This window comes from Coccomyxa subellipsoidea (assembly GCF_000258705.1).
Source record: "Coccomyxa subellipsoidea C-169, whole genome shotgun sequence".
Lineage (NCBI taxonomy): Eukaryota > Viridiplantae > Chlorophyta > Trebouxiophyceae > Coccomyxaceae > Coccomyxa > Coccomyxa subellipsoidea.
In genome coordinates this window covers 266,874-284,891 of record NW_005178030.1, presented here as the reverse complement: position 1 = coordinate 284,891, position 18,018 = coordinate 266,874, and the positions used below count along the sequence as shown (strand labels likewise).

The 18,018-nt window shown below is 51.0% G+C and overlaps 3 protein-coding genes across 3 annotated transcripts; 2 read left to right on the top strand and 1 right to left on the bottom strand.

Annotated features, from left to right (window-relative positions):
* Positions 1–25: 25 nt before the first annotated feature.
* Positions 26–4,668, top strand: COCSUDRAFT_43395 (hypothetical protein; the record flags this gene model as incomplete). Its single annotated transcript, XM_005645521.1, has 11 exons — positions 26–148; positions 763–929; positions 1,415–1,526; positions 1,845–1,955; positions 2,389–2,487; positions 2,632–2,745; positions 3,097–3,218; positions 3,476–3,568; positions 3,704–3,821; positions 4,154–4,309; positions 4,570–4,668. 11 exons carry the CDS (start codon positions 26–28, stop codon positions 4,666–4,668), a joined length of 1,314 nt encoding a protein of 437 aa, XP_005645578.1.
* Positions 4,669–5,456: 788 nt separating this feature from the next.
* On the bottom strand, positions 5,457–12,073 carry COCSUDRAFT_37454 (hypothetical protein; the record flags this gene model as incomplete). The annotated part of the gene is made up of 14 exons (XM_005645520.1): positions 5,457–5,692; positions 6,050–6,239; positions 7,108–7,189; positions 7,651–7,724; positions 7,918–7,999; positions 8,383–8,477; positions 8,770–8,907; positions 9,250–9,406; positions 9,792–9,955; positions 10,329–10,478; positions 10,818–10,979; positions 11,261–11,390; positions 11,683–11,770; positions 11,902–12,073. The coding sequence occupies 14 exons, from the start codon at positions 12,071–12,073 to the stop codon at positions 5,457–5,459; spliced, it is 1,920 nt and encodes a 639-aa protein (XP_005645577.1).
* A 733-nt stretch (positions 12,074–12,806) lies between these two features.
* Positions 12,807–17,521, top strand: COCSUDRAFT_67043 (Clavaminate synthase-like protein; the record flags this gene model as incomplete). The annotated part of the gene is made up of 11 exons (XM_005645519.1): positions 12,807–12,981; positions 13,152–13,301; positions 13,526–13,638; positions 14,034–14,123; positions 14,422–14,569; positions 14,986–15,050; positions 15,367–15,447; positions 15,709–15,807; positions 16,082–16,193; positions 16,490–16,637; positions 17,039–17,521. 11 exons carry the CDS (start codon positions 12,807–12,809, stop codon positions 17,085–17,087), a joined length of 1,230 nt encoding a protein of 409 aa, XP_005645576.1. The 3' UTR covers positions 17,088–17,521.
* Positions 17,522–18,018: the final 497 nt, after the last annotated feature.

Here is an 18,018-nt window from a genome sequence, read left to right as displayed (position 1 = left end):
GAGTGCCGCTTTGTACAGTGTGGCCATGCACAGGAGCGACATCGAGAGGATGCGCAAGCCGGTGCTGACGGCGGCGGAGGTGGCTGCGGCGCGGCGTGACGCGGCTGAGGCCCGGGAGGCCGAGCGCGCGGCCGCGCAGCTGCGCAAGGTGCGCATGCAGCAGGTGTGCCTCAGCTAATCTCACACTTCCAGATATTGGGTATGCCCCGGTTAGTGGGGCCCGGTAGACGGTTCTAAGCAGGCAGACACAAGCGCTTGGACCTTACTCTGATCTGGCAGGTCTATCAAGGGGCAAGACAGGTCCTGCAGCTTGTCTGCAGATAGGTTCCAGATCGTATCTCATTATATACATCGTGGCCCCGGCTGGTGTGTGGCGGTAAAAGAATCTGAGCACCGGCTTGTGATTCATCCGGGAACACAAATGGTCAGGTCTTCCTGGGATCTGGCGATTCCATCAAAGGATAGGACATCCAGCGACCTTTGTCTCCAGCTTCTCTGCAGACGCACCTTGTGAAAGTTATTTTTAAAATTTTCAACAGACGTTGAATAGCCGCAGATTAGTCTTCAAGGTGATTCTGCATAATCCTGAACATCAGGTTGTGTTCTGAAGTCTGAAGTCTGTGAGCAGCCCATGTCTTTCAGGTGCTGACTAGCAGAGCAAGACCTGCCCGGCGGCTTGGACTGCACCCACAAATATGAGCATTCGAGCATGAAGTAGGTGGCACAGTTGCTGTGAAATGACCGCGGCAGATATGTGTGCAGATGGAACAGCAAAGGCAGGAGGCAGAGGGACCGAGCGAGGTGGAACGCCTGCGTATGGCTGCCGCTGAAGCGGTGCGCGGCAAGGCAGCTGCCGCGAAGCTGGAAGCCACCGACGAAGCCAAGCGCATGAACCAGATGGTCCTCTACAGCAAGTGCATGGCTGTCAGGTGCGCGGCAGCTTCCAAGCCTGTCCGGGACCGTACTCACTGGCTGACAAGCATCTTTAACAGGTGCCCCTTGGTAGCAGAGCTACAAGTTCATTTAGTGTGCAGCAACAGAGTGGCAAAAAAACAGATGATCCTGCGCAGCAATCACATGGCCGGCAGGTGCGCAGCAGCTTCCAAGTTGCCTCGATTTATGTCTGCAATTCCTGGTCAAGCAAGCACTTGTATGGAGATTCACCCCTTGTGACAGAGGGCCAGGGGACTGCAGAAGCAGATCTAGAGTTTCCCAAAAGCAACAGTGCCACGTGTGCAGTAAGAGCATTTTGATCTAGCTGGAGGAGTCAAGCAGTAACACTGCACACACAGGGCCTCAGCTTTGAAATTTTGTTTCCCCTAGCTGCATGCATGAAGAGGGGTGCGTTCTTGAGCTTTGACGAGTAATCAGCCTTGTAAGCAATTAGTAAGGAGATGGTAATGCTGTGGTGCAGGGACCAGCAGGTAGAGGAGAAGAAGCAGCGCAAAAGGCAGGCTGCTGAGGAGGAACGCGCTGCAGACGCGGCCATGGAAGCAGCTCGGCAGCGCGCGCTCATTGTACAGCAGGTCTGCCACTGACATTGTCAGTACCACTGATATCTAAGTAGTAAGACGCACAGTAGAGACCACACCAAGCACACAATATGATGAAAAGATCACAAAGTTTTGTCGGATGGACCAACTTCACCTCAATTCTGGTCGAGTCAGGAAGTGCACTGAAAGATTCTTCCATCTGCTTACTTTTCCTGACATTTTCATTCATGGGTGCATTGTTCCGGTCACCACACTGCACAAAATATGCACACAACAGTTCGTGAATACATGGGCGTGGCTGCCAGCTGCCAGACAAAGATTACTGCTTTGAAGGTTGGTACATTTCTTCAGGCAAGGGACGCGGCGATATTGGAGGAGCGCCGGCGGGGGGCGACGATAATAGAGCGCCAGCTCGTTGAGCGCCAGCTGGCGGCGCAGCAGGAGCAGGCACGCCACGAACAGGTGGGCATCTTGCATAACCCTTCTTTATAAAGCACATGCACCCAACTCAGGAAGTGTACGCATGCAGAGCCAGGATCTTACTTCTTGGTCAAAAGAATTCATGTCAATCCGCCCCCTTGGAGCACACTAGAGCACTGAAAAAGTGCTGAGGACCTTCAGACTGATGCAACGGACAACAGGCTGTTGCCTAAGGGCGACAAAAGTTGCTTAAGTGGGGGAAAGCAAATGGGAACGTCAGAGGTGTCCTAAGTGCTCTCCTGGGGCAATCATGACTTGTGTTATTCCACGATTTCTGACAGAGGATGGCCATCCAGAAGGGTCTTCCGAGAGGTTAAGGCTTGCATCTTATCAGCAGCGCAAGGAAGCACGTTTTTAGAATTGCGTGCTATCCTCAATGGCTGTTCTCTGAGAAAAGGAGCCTTTTATCGTGCAGGAGAAGGCGCATGTGGCGCGGCAGACCGAGCAGGTCAAGCGCGAAGAGGCGGCGGCTGCTGCCGAGAAACGCGCGGCCGCAGCCGCGCTCATGCGCCAGGTCAGCATCAGATAATCTTGTTATGGTGCTCATATCTTGACACAGCAGTGCTTGAGACAGGACAGGAGGAGTCTGGCTAACAAGAAGGGCACGCGCGATGACTGATGTTACCGCATGACTAAAGCGCTGATGTGGCGGTGACAGGTGGCGGCCAGCAACGCGGAGATGCTGGAGCGCAAGAAGGCGGAGGCGGCCGAGCGGGCGGCCGAGGACCGCCGTATCGCGGCGTACCTCAAAGAGAAGGCTGCCCGCGAGCAGGTGACCCGATCATCATGGTATTGCGGTTCGTCCCATCACTCGCATGTTGTGCCATGAGCTGCGTTCACCGAAGGAAATGCCAGGTTTGCCTTAAGCAACAGCACTGGCATTGGCTCGTGAGAATATGGATTGCATATGCTGACCCGTTACACCCAGCAGTCATCTTGCTCTGAGTTTTGCGAGAGAGCAAAGGCAAGCCCAAGCTGATTCAGCATAGTTGCAGGGCGCCTCCAGCCACCTCTGCAGTTATTCTGCAGCCCAGCAGGTCTGAGCACGTGGGAATATTCATTGGCCAAGGCACCCCTTGTGATGCGGCGTTTGAAATTTTGAAACTGGTAATTTGGCGCGCAGGCGGCGCTTGAGGAGAAGGCACGGGCCGCGCATGAGAAGGAGCTGGAGACGGCGCGGCTGCGCGCGGCCCAAGAGCGCATGCGCGATCGACTGTCCGAAATCGACGAACTGCGCGCTCGGAGGTGCGCAAACTTGCAAAGTAATCATGTAGTGTTGTCTTACTGGCTGATGCCTGTACATGTGCGTTGTCTGTGTATAGACAGAAAACAAGCTGGTGAAGGCAAGACTGTTTTGTCCCACCCAATACCAGCGGCCTGTCAGGGTGCAGTGCCGCAGGCATGTGGAGACCATTATTTGGCCTGCGATCTTGCAGCAGGCTTTCCAAGATCTCGCACAGAGGAAAAGTAGCAAGCTAACTTTTGGGGGCTGTTGTGCGCAGGTGGCAGGAATCTGCCGAGAGGGCGTATCGAGCCAAGGAACGCGCAGACATCGACCGCGCGGCGGCGGCTACCGCGGACCTGCGCGCTGCCCGGTACTCGATTAAACTCTTACAGATTCTCTTTGTTGCATTTCGCCACACGCAACTTGCATGCCGTTCTTGCAGCTTGCAAGCCTTTCCTCGACTTGCATAGTAGGGGGCCCCTCTTAAAACTTGCGCCATGAACAGGGAGTCTCAAGCGGCCGGCAAGGCGGCGGCTGCCGCCGTCGCCGCTGAGGCCGATCGGGCCGAGGCCGCACGCATCGGTGCCGAGGCGGCCGCGGCCGTAGCCACACGGCAGCAGAAGGTGCGACGACATAATAGGCCTGGGACTACGTAATCAGAATATGTGACTGACGAGTCCAGTCATTGTCAAGCGGTCTGAAGGGGAGACATGTGACAAAGCCTGGAAGAGCAAGTGTTCTTCAGAGGGGGGTCCGCCTTGCTCAGAATTTGTGGTGTTTGTTGGGATGCAAATGGCCAAGAACTCACATGAGGAGCCCTGTGGGCGGCGGCACCTGTGTTTTCAGGACAATATTTCTGGCCTTGCTGGTTCCTTGTTGCCAGGGCGTAAGGGCCTGCAGGGAACACGCCGAGATTTGGAGTCCGACAGAGTGGCGTTTCTGCGCACTTGTGCAGGCGCGAGAGGAAGCTGCCGCGAAGCTGCGCCACGCTGCGGAGCTGCGTGCGCAGATGCAGGCGGCGGCTGCCCGGAAGCAGGCGGCCGCTGAGGTTGCCAAACAAGAGGGCGCTCGAGCTCGGGAAGCCACTGCAGTGCACCTAGCAGTCATCGAGGTATCACCTCAATCCCGCTGATCAATCTTAGATCGTTGCTTCTAAATAAATGACAGCACCTGCCTGATAAATGATTGTACGAACACCGTTCCATTCTTGTCTCTGCCTGAGTTGCCTGTCTCTGCTGGTATGTCCTAAGGCTAGGGCTGCTGGCGCTGCTTCCTGTTACCCTTGCAGCTTCACATGAACTGGCGGTCAGAGTAAATAATGGAGACTGGGCCTGCGAACTGCTCCGAATGGGATGTTTGGGGGCTGTGCAGGGCATACGGCAGCAGAAGCTGCAGCAGCTGGAGCAGGCAGGCGTGCCAGTGAAGTACCGTGCTGAGCTGGCACGCAAGAACTTTGTGGCCGCCAAGTGACAACTTGCTAAAAGCCTGTTCACGCTGGATCTAACCAGAGCTCTTGAAAATGCGGTCTCAGGACAGTGAAACTTGCCTACTATTCACCTTCCTGCTACATGAATTCAAGATTCAACAGCTTGACTTTATACCCAGGTGCCAATCTGGTTGGGTGGGCAGCCTCAGTAGCTGTCCTTGCAAGCTTTGCTAAGTGGTTATTGATTAAACTTATTGTGTGGTCGGGCTTGCAATGCACTTTGTTTTCCATCTGGGGTAGAGCCAGCCTGGGTGTGTCACTGAGTACCGATCTTGTATAGCCACCCTACTGGTTGCAAGTCCCATTCACTCAGTCACTCAGTCAATCTTACATTAATGCCAGTAATGTGGCTGATTTCTTAATTTTACACTATGGTAATCCCCAGGGGCTTCAACTGCAGCTTGTCTGCAATACGCACCTTGCCTCTTGGCAGGAAAAGCGTGTAACAATAATAATAATAATAATAATAATAATCCCCAGGCGTACAGACGTGCATGTACCTTCCTCAGATTGCCACACACATCTACTGCCCTACGCTCCACACAGATATCGCACAATTACTCGCTTAACATCCGTATAATTTTGCACCCCTTAACCTACTACGCTAGGCTAGGCTAGGCTAGGCTACGCTAGGCTCGGCTAGGCTAAGCTTATACAGCTAAGTGCCCGTAAAAAAACTCCCTCTTCCTGATGGGGGTGCTATATTCAGTAATGGCTCTGCTATAATCCGTGCTGGCTGGTGCCAAATCAGCTCTGGGACGCAATATCGAACTCATCTTGGCACCTGGATGCTGATGTCACCAGGAGCCAGCTTAGCATCAATTGAGTCTGGAGGAGCTACGCCATTGCCTTCTTTGCCAACCTTTTTTGGAGAAGCTAGAGTAGAGTCGTCACTAGGGAGGCTTGATGAGGATGGCACGCTGTGAGTGCTCCTCTTGGGACGGCATGTAAGGATGCGGATGATGACCTTACGAGACTCTATCAGGGGATAGAAAGTGACCACCAGCCCTGCAAGAACACAGCCGCCACATGAGCCTCAGCTTGCTGCTCAAGTTCTGCTTGCCAGACTGTAAAATGATGATGTAACATGTGCATATCCTACGAGTGAAGCGCTAGCATGCAACTGTGCTATTTTGCCTGCGCCAAGGTATGCATGCATCCTCTTAAATAAAGCTGGATCCATCCATAAGGTGGGTCTTTTCTGGGTCTTTTCTGGGTGCCAGAGTGTATTCTTCAAAAGGATTCCAAATACTGCGTTGGACTTTACCATGCCATAATATGGTCCTGCAATCAGCGCAAGGCGCAGAAATCTGAGAACAAGCTGTGCAAGTCTGTATGCGGTGCCGGGGATGTGGCTGTGCATACCTGCAACGAGACCCCAGACGATGGACAGTATAATCCAGAAGGTGAAGTAGCCCTTAGACCAGGTGGCACCAGCAGGCAGAGTCAGCAGGGGCCAGATCACAAAAGTGACAGCCGAAAGGCCGAACGCCCACCACAGGCTGATCTTGTATGCGCGCTTCATGGCAGGCGACTCCACGTCCCCATCCACAATCTGCAGCATCCAAGATAATTCAAGGCATATGACATCTTCTCAATTAAACCATGCGGGGAAAATTAAAATGCATGATGAACCAGAAATCCACCCATGCATGAAAGCAAGCAGCTGACAACTTTTGCCTATGGTAAGGATCACCCCAACAATGTGAGGGTGCAGAATGGACAGCAGGTATGATCTTCAGCACCGCATGCTGATGTGCCAATGTGCCAACAAGCAATGATCTGGTTTTCGGGCCATTCGTCAGAGGGCATAGCAAATGTCTGATTAGGGTTGGTATCTTCATCACCTAATTGTACTAGATAGACAAAGAATTCAAAGCTGCAATGTGGCTAGGTGGACCCCAAGCCTCTTCCCTTTTTGGGGTGAAACCACTGCACCACTTGCAGAGCATCGCTTTGCATGCGGTGCAGCCCTGCGAGATTGCAATCCCGCAGGGCCTTGATGCAGACACTGAGGAGAGTCCACAAATGAGTCACCTTGACATTGTCCAGGACGGAGACATGTTTGGCGAGATCGGTGCGCAGTTGCAGCCACGAGGCGTCTTTGTCCGGGGCGATCAGCGTCCACACTACACAGATCACCTGCCACACACATGAGCCAAATCCTTGCACTCATAATTTTGACTTAAGAGACGACATGGCCTTGAGTAATGCTGCATGCATGCAGCCAACAAATGTCCTGGATTAGTCCGCACACAGCAGTGGCCTACCGGGTGTCATAACTTATGACTCTTGAGTTATAAGTTATGACTCATAAGGAGTCTGAATCTAGGGTCTTCGGGTGATAATGAAAATATTAAGCTGCTGGCTGATAACAAGATAGATATTTGTATTTCTTCAAACCGGCAGAACCGCCACCGCACCGCTGAGCTGACGATTGCTGTGATGTTGCCTGAAAGGCTGGGGCCGTTTTGACTGGTGGTGATAGTGGTCAGCTCTCCACTCCTGTCCAAGCACACGCCGTTTGGTTGGTACTGGAACCTCTACTACATCAGCTATGCAAGCCAGGGTGAATTGGTTCGGTATTTGGGAGTTGCGATTCTGCTATTGCGGAGCGATCTTAGATGGGGGCCTGCCTTTCAAGGGCTGGCAGGACATCTGCTCGATCTACATACACAATCACATAACACTCTTGCAAGGCAAGATGCCATGCAAAGGATTGGCCGCTGCCCACACCTTCAACCTTTCAAAGAACTGCTGCCGCGTGCATTTCAACAGACATGTGATGATGAATGCCTAGTCAGGCACTGGCCACGGGTCGAGCGCCTGTGGAGACCTCATGCTACTGGAGACACTGTTGAAAATTTGGCAGTGACTTCTCATATACATAGACACTGCTTGGTACGGTTGCCCATACTTTCAAGCCTGCACATCACTTTCCTCTGATGAGATGGAAGGAAGCTTACAGGATGTGGGTGCTGGAGAGCCAAGCAGTGATGGCCAGGAACTGACCTCCCAGGGCACCGGCAATAGCAGCCCCCTCCATGTCACACAGCACACACTTCAAGTTGAAAACTTCATGATGGAAACAGGACAGTGCAAATGATGCACGCCTACACAAACCGGTTGAAAGATGCTGCAGCGAACATCCACACTGTACTTTCTGCTGCATGCTATGAAGTATGGTACACATTTTGAATGATACAGATCCAAGCCAAAGAGGAAAGGCTTACGCTGGGCACTGCATTCCAGATTAGCAAAAAGGAGATGGGAGGGAACACGCTGGCCACCAGCAGACCAATGACGCTGAACAGCCTGCACAGCACAGCCAACCTTTCTGGTACAGTAATATAGGTATGACTAATTCCCTGCTACGTTCCTACTCAGGCAAAGGGCCCATCTGGGACCCTAAGTCAACGAACCTGCTCTTAGCAGGTGTTATTGAAGCACCTCCTACTACCGGAAAGCTGTTCCGCTTCATTCTCAATCGCATGCAGAAGACTTGCATCCACTGATTACCAAGTCTTGCTGATCAAGCAGCTCCCAAATATGGGACTTTGTGATTGCTGTGTGCTGCTAATTTTGTGCGAAGACAGCGCCTGGCAGGCAGAAATCACGCAAAGGTAGTGCATGCGCAGGGTTAAACACACAATCATGTACTAATTGGGCTTTGTAACGATAAGGAAGGAAGAGCGCACCAGTTGATGTCAATACCGGCGTGGATGAGGCCGATGCAGAACACTCCTGAGAAAAGACCGAAGATGAGCACTGTCAGCCTCGATACCAGTAGAACCTGCATCAGACCATGACTGTCATGTGTATGCTGCCCCAACAGGGATCTCGATGCAATGGATGGTAAACCAACCTGAGGACAAGCCAAGGTCCTCTTCGAACCTCCACAATAATCCACCAGCAATCTGTTTCTTTAGAAATATTCAATCAATCTAGAAACCTTGGAATTACCCCTACCGCAACCCCTTATATACCATGAACCCTAAAATCCTCACTTAAGAACTTGAAAATGAGGAGGGCCAAAGAAAGCCAGGGCAAGAGATACGAGAGTGAATGTACAGGTTGGAAGTTACCTGTTTGCCGGTTGCCTTGGGGTTGATGTAAGTCTTATAGACATCATATGACACCAGAGAGCTCACTGCCACCAGTTCGGCTGAGCCGCTAGATGTTACCGCCATGAAGATGATGATGACAATCATGATGACACCACCCTGCAACAGCAAAAGACTGCTCTTGCCATATTGTCATGCAATGAGTGCTCCTCCCCAGGATGCATCTTGACTTGTGCCATAGTTCAGGTGTGCTTCTTGCGATGGCGATGGGCTGATGTGGTTAATATGGAAATTTAACAAATGGACCAAGTGCTTACAAAGGAAGGAAAGTTGAGAACGGAAAGCAATGAATTGGCAAGGCTATTACACAAAATCAAGCTCTGAGGGCAGCATGCTGCTCAGCGGCTCATGCAGCATATCATGCCTTCATAATATGACTGGCATCATTCTCTGCATAGTGGATTCTTCTCCAGTGGAGATGAACAGATGGTATAAACGTACCTTTCCCAGCAGGTGATAGGCAACAGCGGGCGGCACCAGGGCCTGCCCAATTTCTTGGGTGCTCATGGGTAGATCCAGGGCAAGCCCAGCCAGGCCGATGGTAGTCGCCATGCTGAAGGGCACCGCAAACCACAGCAGGCCTCCTAGTATGTACCCCCTGCAATCCACCGTGCAACTTTGATATAAGATTACAAATTGAAAAGGGTACTGAGCCCCTGCCACCCAGCATTTTGACGGAGAGACAACAGGTGCTTTCACCATTGAAGATCTCAGACATCGTAGAAGGATACTCAGCTAGTGGTTATGAGGAAATATCTAAGTACACATCAGCAGATTTTTGTATGATTGGATGGTGAAAGAAGTCAGGTCCGGGCCTCCCTGGATGGGCTGTCAGCGCATTTCTGCAGGAAGAAAAGGTTCACATGTCCATAAGGACCATTGGGCCTCATTGGCTCTCAACAGCTTTTCTATGCAATGATCATGTCCCATCCCAGTGCAGCAAGTATTGCTTCTGTCTGTGCTAGCAAGGCGTGAGGGCTCACTTGTAGGCAGCTTCAGGGCGGGCTGCAATGGCGCTCTGCCAGAATCCCTGGTCGGCCCACACCCAGCCGAAGCAGGTTGCGAAGAAGATCCAGCCAAACTCCAGACCCCCCACACTGTACATGGTCAGCAGGCTGCCATCCTTGTTGCCTACCACAGGCACTGCCTGCAGAAGTTGGCCTCAGTTAATTTGAATGAAGGGGTCCTTTCTAGGGCACCATCCCTCTTGTGGGCAGCCCTATTGACAATTGTGGCAGGCGCATGTTTCTCGGGAGGCAGATCATCCCACGCACTATGCCTGGGCAAGGAAAATGAATCAATAATTACAATTCAAGCTTCTCTGATCAGTGGCATGAGGCTTTATGGACATAAAAAGCCTTGCATGCCCTTAACTTTGGTTCAGAATAGCAGGGGTAATAGAGCCAACGTGACTGAATTCCCCACAAAACAAGGATGTTGGAGGAGGAGGAAGACAACAGGAAGACAGAAAAAGACAAAGGGATCTGCAAGAGCTGCCACAGCGCAGGTCAGGCACGCACCTCAGCTCGGACCAGTAAGTTGTTGTAGACATTGCTGATGCTGCCAAGTGTCGTATTAGTTGTGCTGTTGGGCACGAAGACTGTGAAGATGAGGGCTGCGATGACGGCAAAGATGATAACAGAGTGCATGTACGAGCTGATGAACGCTGCCTGCAGAAGCAATAAACAAACTCAGGCAGCTCTTTAGAATTGTGCAGGATTCCTTCATGTCCTTGCTAGACAGAAAAGCAAAGCAACAGATCCTTCAGAGCTGAGAAGTACAGAGATGCAGCCTTGGCAAGATGGACTGTAGCTGTGCCTGATGCATGTCATCAGCAATGGATTAATTGCATCAAGGCCATCCCGCACTGATCATGCTGAGCATTGCTGAATGAAATCTTTTAAAGTGTAACTGCTCACATGACAAGAACTCTCCAATCAGAACATGTCTTCAGCCATCCTCTACAGCCAGAAGGCCAGGTTGTAAGACAGCATCTTCAGTCTTCTCACCTTAAGGCCACCGGCAACGCAGTATATGATGATGCCTAAGGGGATCAGGATGCATGAGGCTTCCAGGCTGACCCCTGTCAGAGTGGTGATGACGGAGCTGGCGCCCACAATGAGCGTGGATGTGATGAAGAGGTTGTTGATGAAGAAGAGGTAGAAAAACACCTGCACACCATCAAGACATGCATTGAAACAATATTCACTCCTCTACTACTAAATCCTGATGATTCGTCTTAGCAGCCCTGGGCGGTCCAAAACATCCTATGAGTCCCCCTTCCTTCTATACAAATTGCCTTTGATTATCAGTCCATTAGGGGGATGACCTGCTTTGCTGCAGGGCAAGGCATCGCAGCCATAGCTGGTATATGTCGTGCACCGCATAGGTAGATCGACACTGTCATCAAAAGTACGGCAGATTGCGAAGAGCAGCACAAGTGGGGCCTTACCAGGTGAGCAGGTTTGCCCCAGCGAAGCCGCACAACTTCCAGAATAGTGTGGCAGTTCGGGGCCTTGCGCTTGATTTGGATGGCCATGACGCCAAAGAGCATAATCTGCAGCGTGGCTCCTGCTGAGAACCTGCACAACAGATGCCGTTTGATATCCTTAAGCGCAGGAGCTAATGTCCTGATTTCCCCAACTACAGCTGGTGTCACAGCAAGTTTTGCAATGCTGGTCGATTTCATATTGGCGAGCCGAAGACGTTAGTGCTTACTGTCCAGAACTTACCAGAGCCACCACACCATGCAAAGGGCCAAATGGTCTGCCGTTAACACATCCAATGTATCTAGGTGCTGACTACAAGACTCCAGAGAAGTGTCACAACAATAGTAACTTGTCAGCACTGGAGGGTTGAATGTCAGTCGCTCACCAGAATGCGCCACAGGCGCCATACTTGAAAGTCACAGTGCTAGACTGTAGCAGGGTGAAGGTCCATGTCCAGTGCGACACCACATCAACTGCAGCATTCCGTAATATTACGTCAATACCGACATTGACAGAGAACATGGCTACTGACACTACAGAGGCTGCGCAATAGCCTCTCGGTCTGTCGTTCTCATGATTTGAGCTGTGGGCGCAAGGGATTGACCTGAGATGAGCCCAGTCTTGATGCGCCGCCCTGCCGTCTGAAAATTTTCGGAATTGGAGTGATGCCCCGCAAAGTTGATGTCGAGCCAAAGCGCAAGGACGGTCACCACAGCAAAAACTGCTCCAAAGCCAACGAGGATGGCATATCCCGTACCCTGCATAAGAAACTCCATTTGATTTGTCTGAGGGGATCAGTGCAGTCGGCCCGATCCCGGGGAAGATATAGCAGTACTGCAAGTAATAGTACGGAGATAACGCACGCACGAGAGTTACATCTGCTGGGACTTTTCTGACATTGTAAGGCAGGTTAACTTCTACATTTTGCAGAGGATAGGCATATTTAAACCCCGTCTCCTCCGACATGCTTCAAACCGCAACTTCAAGTTGGGATGCTCGACCAGGTCTTTTATGAAAGTGTATGCCAATTGTGCAAATTCCGACTTCGTGACATCATAAAACATTGTTAGCAAATCTCACCTCGGAAAGGATGGGTGCCCCGTCGAAAAATCTGTCTTTGAAGTCGTATTGATGGAGGCCGAACAAGTTTGGAAGGTTAACTGGCATCTTGGGCACTCTGGACTCAGAGGATCTGGATCCAGTTAGTCCAAATATATTATATGTCTATGTCATGATGCAATCCATCGCACAATGCGTTGAGCAAAATATCTTCTCCAACTGTTCGTCTGGTTTTGCCCCCGTGGGCGCGAGTGCGCGCGCGTGCGCGTGCCTGCTAGGACATTGTGTACTCACTATAGCCACGAGTTCGCGACCTTTGAAGCGATCTCAATTCAAAAAGGCACTACTGTCTGATATTCAATCGTGCATGCATGTGCTGGCACACGCTTGATATCATATTGGAGAGGACACCCTAACCCGATCACCAAAACTTCTCCTCGTCTGTCAACTATGGCGTCAAACATATCATCTGCTGTCGTTAGCGAACATCATGCTGAGGGATCGGTGTTCGACAAGACATCTGGCCTGCGCGTCATCGACCTGAGCAACTTCGAGGAGCGCAAGCAGGAGATCGCGCAGCAGCTGGTCAGCTCAGCGAAGGATGTCGGTTTCTTCTTCATCACAGGTAGCCAATCAACTGTTGATGCTCATGTGAATGCGATGCGTTGGAGTATGGTTGACGGCGGGCATCGAAGTGCAACGCGTGAGAGTGACTTGTACTAGATGTAGTACGGTCGGACCGGCGATCTCACAGAAGTATGATGGCTCTTTATACCGAACACTCTTCTATTGCAGGTCACGGCATCTCGCAATCGGACATCGACAAGACCTTTGAGTATTCCAAACTCTTCTTCAATCTGCCCGTCTCCGTAAAGGAGAAACATCCCTTCGACCTCGACACCTTCGCTGGCTGGCGCGGCCTTAAGGAGCTGAGCGAAGTCACTGGTAAGAATCTTGTTCCCTTCTTCAAATGAATATTGCTCACCCACCGGTTGTGACTCTTGTGAGAGTGGCCATCGTCGCGTTGCCGATGCATGAGGCGATGCCGGACTTCAGCCGTGCTGCTTGTGCACAGTTGACACTTCAAGGATGGTGAGACTTGCTGCTAGTATAATACTAAGCTTAAGGTTTGTTGCTAAGTGAGAAGCACACTCCGATCATGGGTGCAGGGACACGCCTGTGGGAGCAGTTCGTTGCCCCAATAGACAGGCCCGGCAACCCCATTGCTGGCACCAAGTACCCTGAAGACAACCTCATTCCTGGCTTCAAAAAGCACGTGGAGGTCCGCATCCTGTCTCTTGGTACAACATGTCATTGTTTCAGAGGGCACTTGGCCATGTGCGTAACAGGAAGGACTTCCTGTGCATGCTACGCCAAACAGATTTGGTCATGCATGCTTGACCAAAACGCTGCACTCCAAACCATTTGTCTTGCTTCTCTTAAAATCCAGTGCCAACATCATGCTGCCTTCAAATCCATGCTCTGCAAATCCAATTGGGTGTTGCAAGGTCACCAACTCAACTAATGACATACCTGTGGACCCCAGGTCTCAACCTTTTGGTTCAAGGCTTGGGGCAAGGGCTTGAGGCAAACCCCTCACAAGGAATTTGATTTGTGTGAGCGTCTTCTATTCAAGCCACAAAAATATGTGCTTAGGCATTTTTCCCTTGCCTGCAGGAGTTCCAGCGAAAGTCACAGGCCGTGGCAGGCCTCCTCCTGCGCGGCCTGGCCATCGGCTTGGGGCAGTCCGAAGACTTCTTCCTGGGGGTGTGTACACTTCCAAATTGCTGGGACCAAGTCCTATACTTTACTCGCTGCACATGCTCATGGATTTAAGAGTTCGGATTGAAAAAGCTTAGTATGTCGCAAAAAGAACACATGTCCACATGCTGCTGACATGGCCTACATTTACAGCTGCTAAGCTCTTGGTCCTTCCTTTGTGAGTAGAACATAAGATATCCATAGCACATTGGGCATTGGCCCTCGCGTTTCTTAACAGGCGTGGCACTATCTGCCATTGCTTGTGTAAGCCTCCGGTTGATGGTGAGGGGAAATTGATTGGCAGGGACTGGACTTTGATGCCGATGACGTGGCAACCCTACTGGGCTTCAACTACTACCCCCCAACAGAGGGCCACTGGAAGGCGGGGGACGCCTTCCGTCTGCACGGCCACGCTGACTACAACCTCATCACCCTCCTGTACCGCCGCGAAGGTGACTCACTGTCACCTAATCACCTCTTGAACCAATGCTATTTGAAAAGCTTCAGCCTTCAACCGTGACGCAGTAGCATGACTCGTTTGAGGCGGCCCACTTGAACTCTTTCACGCTTTCAGCCACTGTTTGGTGTGACCTGCTTGGACCTCGTGGTGTGACTCAATCGCTGACTCAGAGAGACAATGATGAAAAAATCACTTGATGGCGGCTGGACTTCCTTGCACATGCAACTATACACAAGAACCCCAATAATACAATTATGCTAGTAGCAAGCCAGGTTGTTACTAGGAAATAAGTTGGTCTATGCAAAGAGTTTGCCAGGTGTGCTTTGACAGCACATGTGCACAGGCTGACCTCCTCACAAGATAGGCCCCGATTCCTGCGTTCACCTCTGAACGAGACTTTCCCTGCAGGCGAGACCGGACTGGAGCTGCTGCCTGGCAAGGATGCTGTCGCAGACCCGCGTGTCAAGAACCAGGTATGGGCATTTCACTATCGCACCAAAATTATTCAACATGGTGAAGCATCATCAGTAACATGCTGTTAGTGCGCTGTCAAATTTGCCACAGCATAAACCAGTCTAGAGAGGCTGGCCCGTATCTGAGGCCAGACCAGATAAGAACTCCCGCTTATAAAAGAAACATCAGGAAGATCTGAGTAGACCCATGAGCCACACCCTCTGACCTCAGAGAGCAACGTTTTTCCTCTGCCAATATGATCAGAGTGGCTTTTTCTTATTGAGATGACAGCTTATTGAGATGACAAAGTCTGTGACATGACATTTGGCCGTGCAGGACATCCGCGGCGCATGGCGCGGAGTGCCAGACAACACAGCCAGCTGGGTGCCAGCACCGCCTCTCAAGGGTACCATCACGGTAAGCAGAGGTCCCCTGCTGTGCATTCTTAGCTGACAAATACTGATGCCACTCCCCTTCACAATGTTAGGATATGCTCACAAATCCTTGTCTTGCAGCAGCTCTCAAATTTTTACAGCCCACTCCTGGCATTTCGTTATCCATGTGACAGGGCAGACCAATAATGCACAAGCTTAGTATTACCTGTTACAGATATGAATAACCCTAATTCATATACCTTGAAACCCGTAATAACAAGAACAAGCTATGCTGGGGGTGCAGGTAAACATTGCGGACATTCTGACACGCTGGACGGATGGCGAGCTGCGCAGCACCTACCACCGCGTGCGCAGCCCCGACCAGGCCACCGGCGAGCCTTTGGTGCGCCTCCTCAAAATAATACGTTACCCCAATCGGCACTTGTTAACGCGGCACCTGACCACAGCCTTGGCGCAGCTGTGGTTGCCTCCATTCCTGATGTTTTGGCTCTCAACAAGTGAAAACCTGTGTTCCACAATCCATGAATACCAGCAGCAGGTGACAATGAAATACTTAGACGGGATGCGGCTGTCGGCATATGCGTTTTGTGGTGCGGAGAGCCAAGTGCAAAGGCCTGTTTGCAGCGCCTCACTGAAAGTAAGTGTGTTTACTGCAGGGTGAGAGGCGTTCCCTGGCACACTTTGTGGCGCCAAACCGTTCTTTTGTGGTGAAGAGCATCAAGGGCACCTACCCTCCCATCACAGCGGGGGAGCTCATTGCCTCTGAAGGTGGGGCCACTTGGCATATATTGCTTCTGTTTATTTTCTTTCATTGTAGTGCTGTGTCACACAAATTGAGGGCTGTCAAACCTTGAAGAGATCCAGGGTTCGATGCACACAAGGCCTGGCAGCAGTGCGTTCAAAATTTAACATGAAGTTGCACCGACTCAGCATCTGGTTCGAGATTGTTGGTCACTGGATGGTCCCTTCCGTAGGTGTTCCCATGGATTGATGATGCCTCCTTAGTTTGTCTTAGTGCACATGCAATGAGTGGAGAATGATGCAGGACCTGTTGTTGCACACAGGCCATGCGTATGGCAGCAAGTTCAACGATCCGGAGTGGCAGCGCATCGCCTATTCCACGGAAGGCTTCACGGCGGCTACGGCCACCAGAGGCCCGGCCAGGCACGCCCTCTCACAGAACCCCTCAAATGTTTTCAGGGTTTTTGTAGGGTGCTTAGTCTGTGGTGTTTAGTGTTCAAGGCTTGGGGTGTAGTGGTGAACCCTAGAGCATGCCTTGCCATTGCCCGAGTCTCCAATAAGGGTGCAGTGCATTTGAGGTACTTGTGTGTCGGCCAATTGTGTTCTAAGAAAGACATTCTGCAAGGTCAGCCATGGAATCTATCTGGTACACGACGACGTCCTATCATTGGAATTAATTGGGAATTCATCCTTGTGCATGTCGTGGTTGCCAGTCTGTCACTCAACTTGTCGAAAAAGAGTGGCAACGGCAGCTCTGAGAAAGGTTTATTTACAGGCTTCAATATATTTGTGGGGGATTGTCGTTTTTTGGGGGATTTGGGGAACTTGAAACCTAAAATCCGACACATAATGCAACCATTTTCTGTGTGTAGGTCGGAGGATCTCTTCCCTGAGGAGGCGCCACGCATTGCTGTGGCCTAGGGGGATCTGCTCTGCACAGCTGGAAAAAACACTACCTGTTGACACATATCTTGTCTTCAACCAAAATGTTGGCATTGTCTTCAAGTGCAAGCAATAGATGTTTGAGTATACTATTGTGGTATGGCATGGGCTGACACCCGTGCTCGTAAGTCGGCAGACTTTTTTTTTGCCAACAACACTGGGGTTCCCTTCAGGAGTTTAGCTCAGGCAACTGGGATAGTAGGGAAGAGTATTTAGGTGCGTGGGCCCGGGGACACCTTTTTAGAGTTGCGAGGCAGGGATTACCTGTTTGCTTTTCTGTAGTGCTGTGGTCAAAGTAGTAGAGTCGTTGTTGCTAGAGTTTACAGTCAAGTTGGATAGTTGATAGTTGGTTAGAGTCTGTTGAGTATGCAATATGCAAGTTACTAGAATATTGTTGTAAGTAAGCTCATAACCGCGAGAACGGGAACGACATCACTTATGGTCATTCGATAGTGCAGGGTCTTGCCAGGGTGGTACTGCCCCTCTGGTTCAAGTTGCCTCTGTCACTTCTGTTGAGATCCGTTAAGATGAATGTGTTACAATGATTGAGGCCAAGGCCACTTAAATACACATGGGCTGGAAGCCACATGAAATTGCATGTCACTTCACAAGCATATTCTCACAAGCTTCTAAGAATCTAACGGAAGTTTCAATGTGACTTCCTTGAAGATCCCAGATCCTTCTAGAAACATGTCAAGCATAATTTCCTAATTTGGCAGGTCAAGCATTTCAGTTACTAACAATTAGAATAGGGATACATGATAGCATGCAGAGCTCATCTCATGCCACACATCTACTAGACACATCACATCTCACATTATAATCATTTCTCCAGGAAGACTCCCCAAAAGGTGCCATCTGTCCGGTGAAGCTGGTGGGCAGCTGAGCCGTCCCCTGAAATCCACCCTTT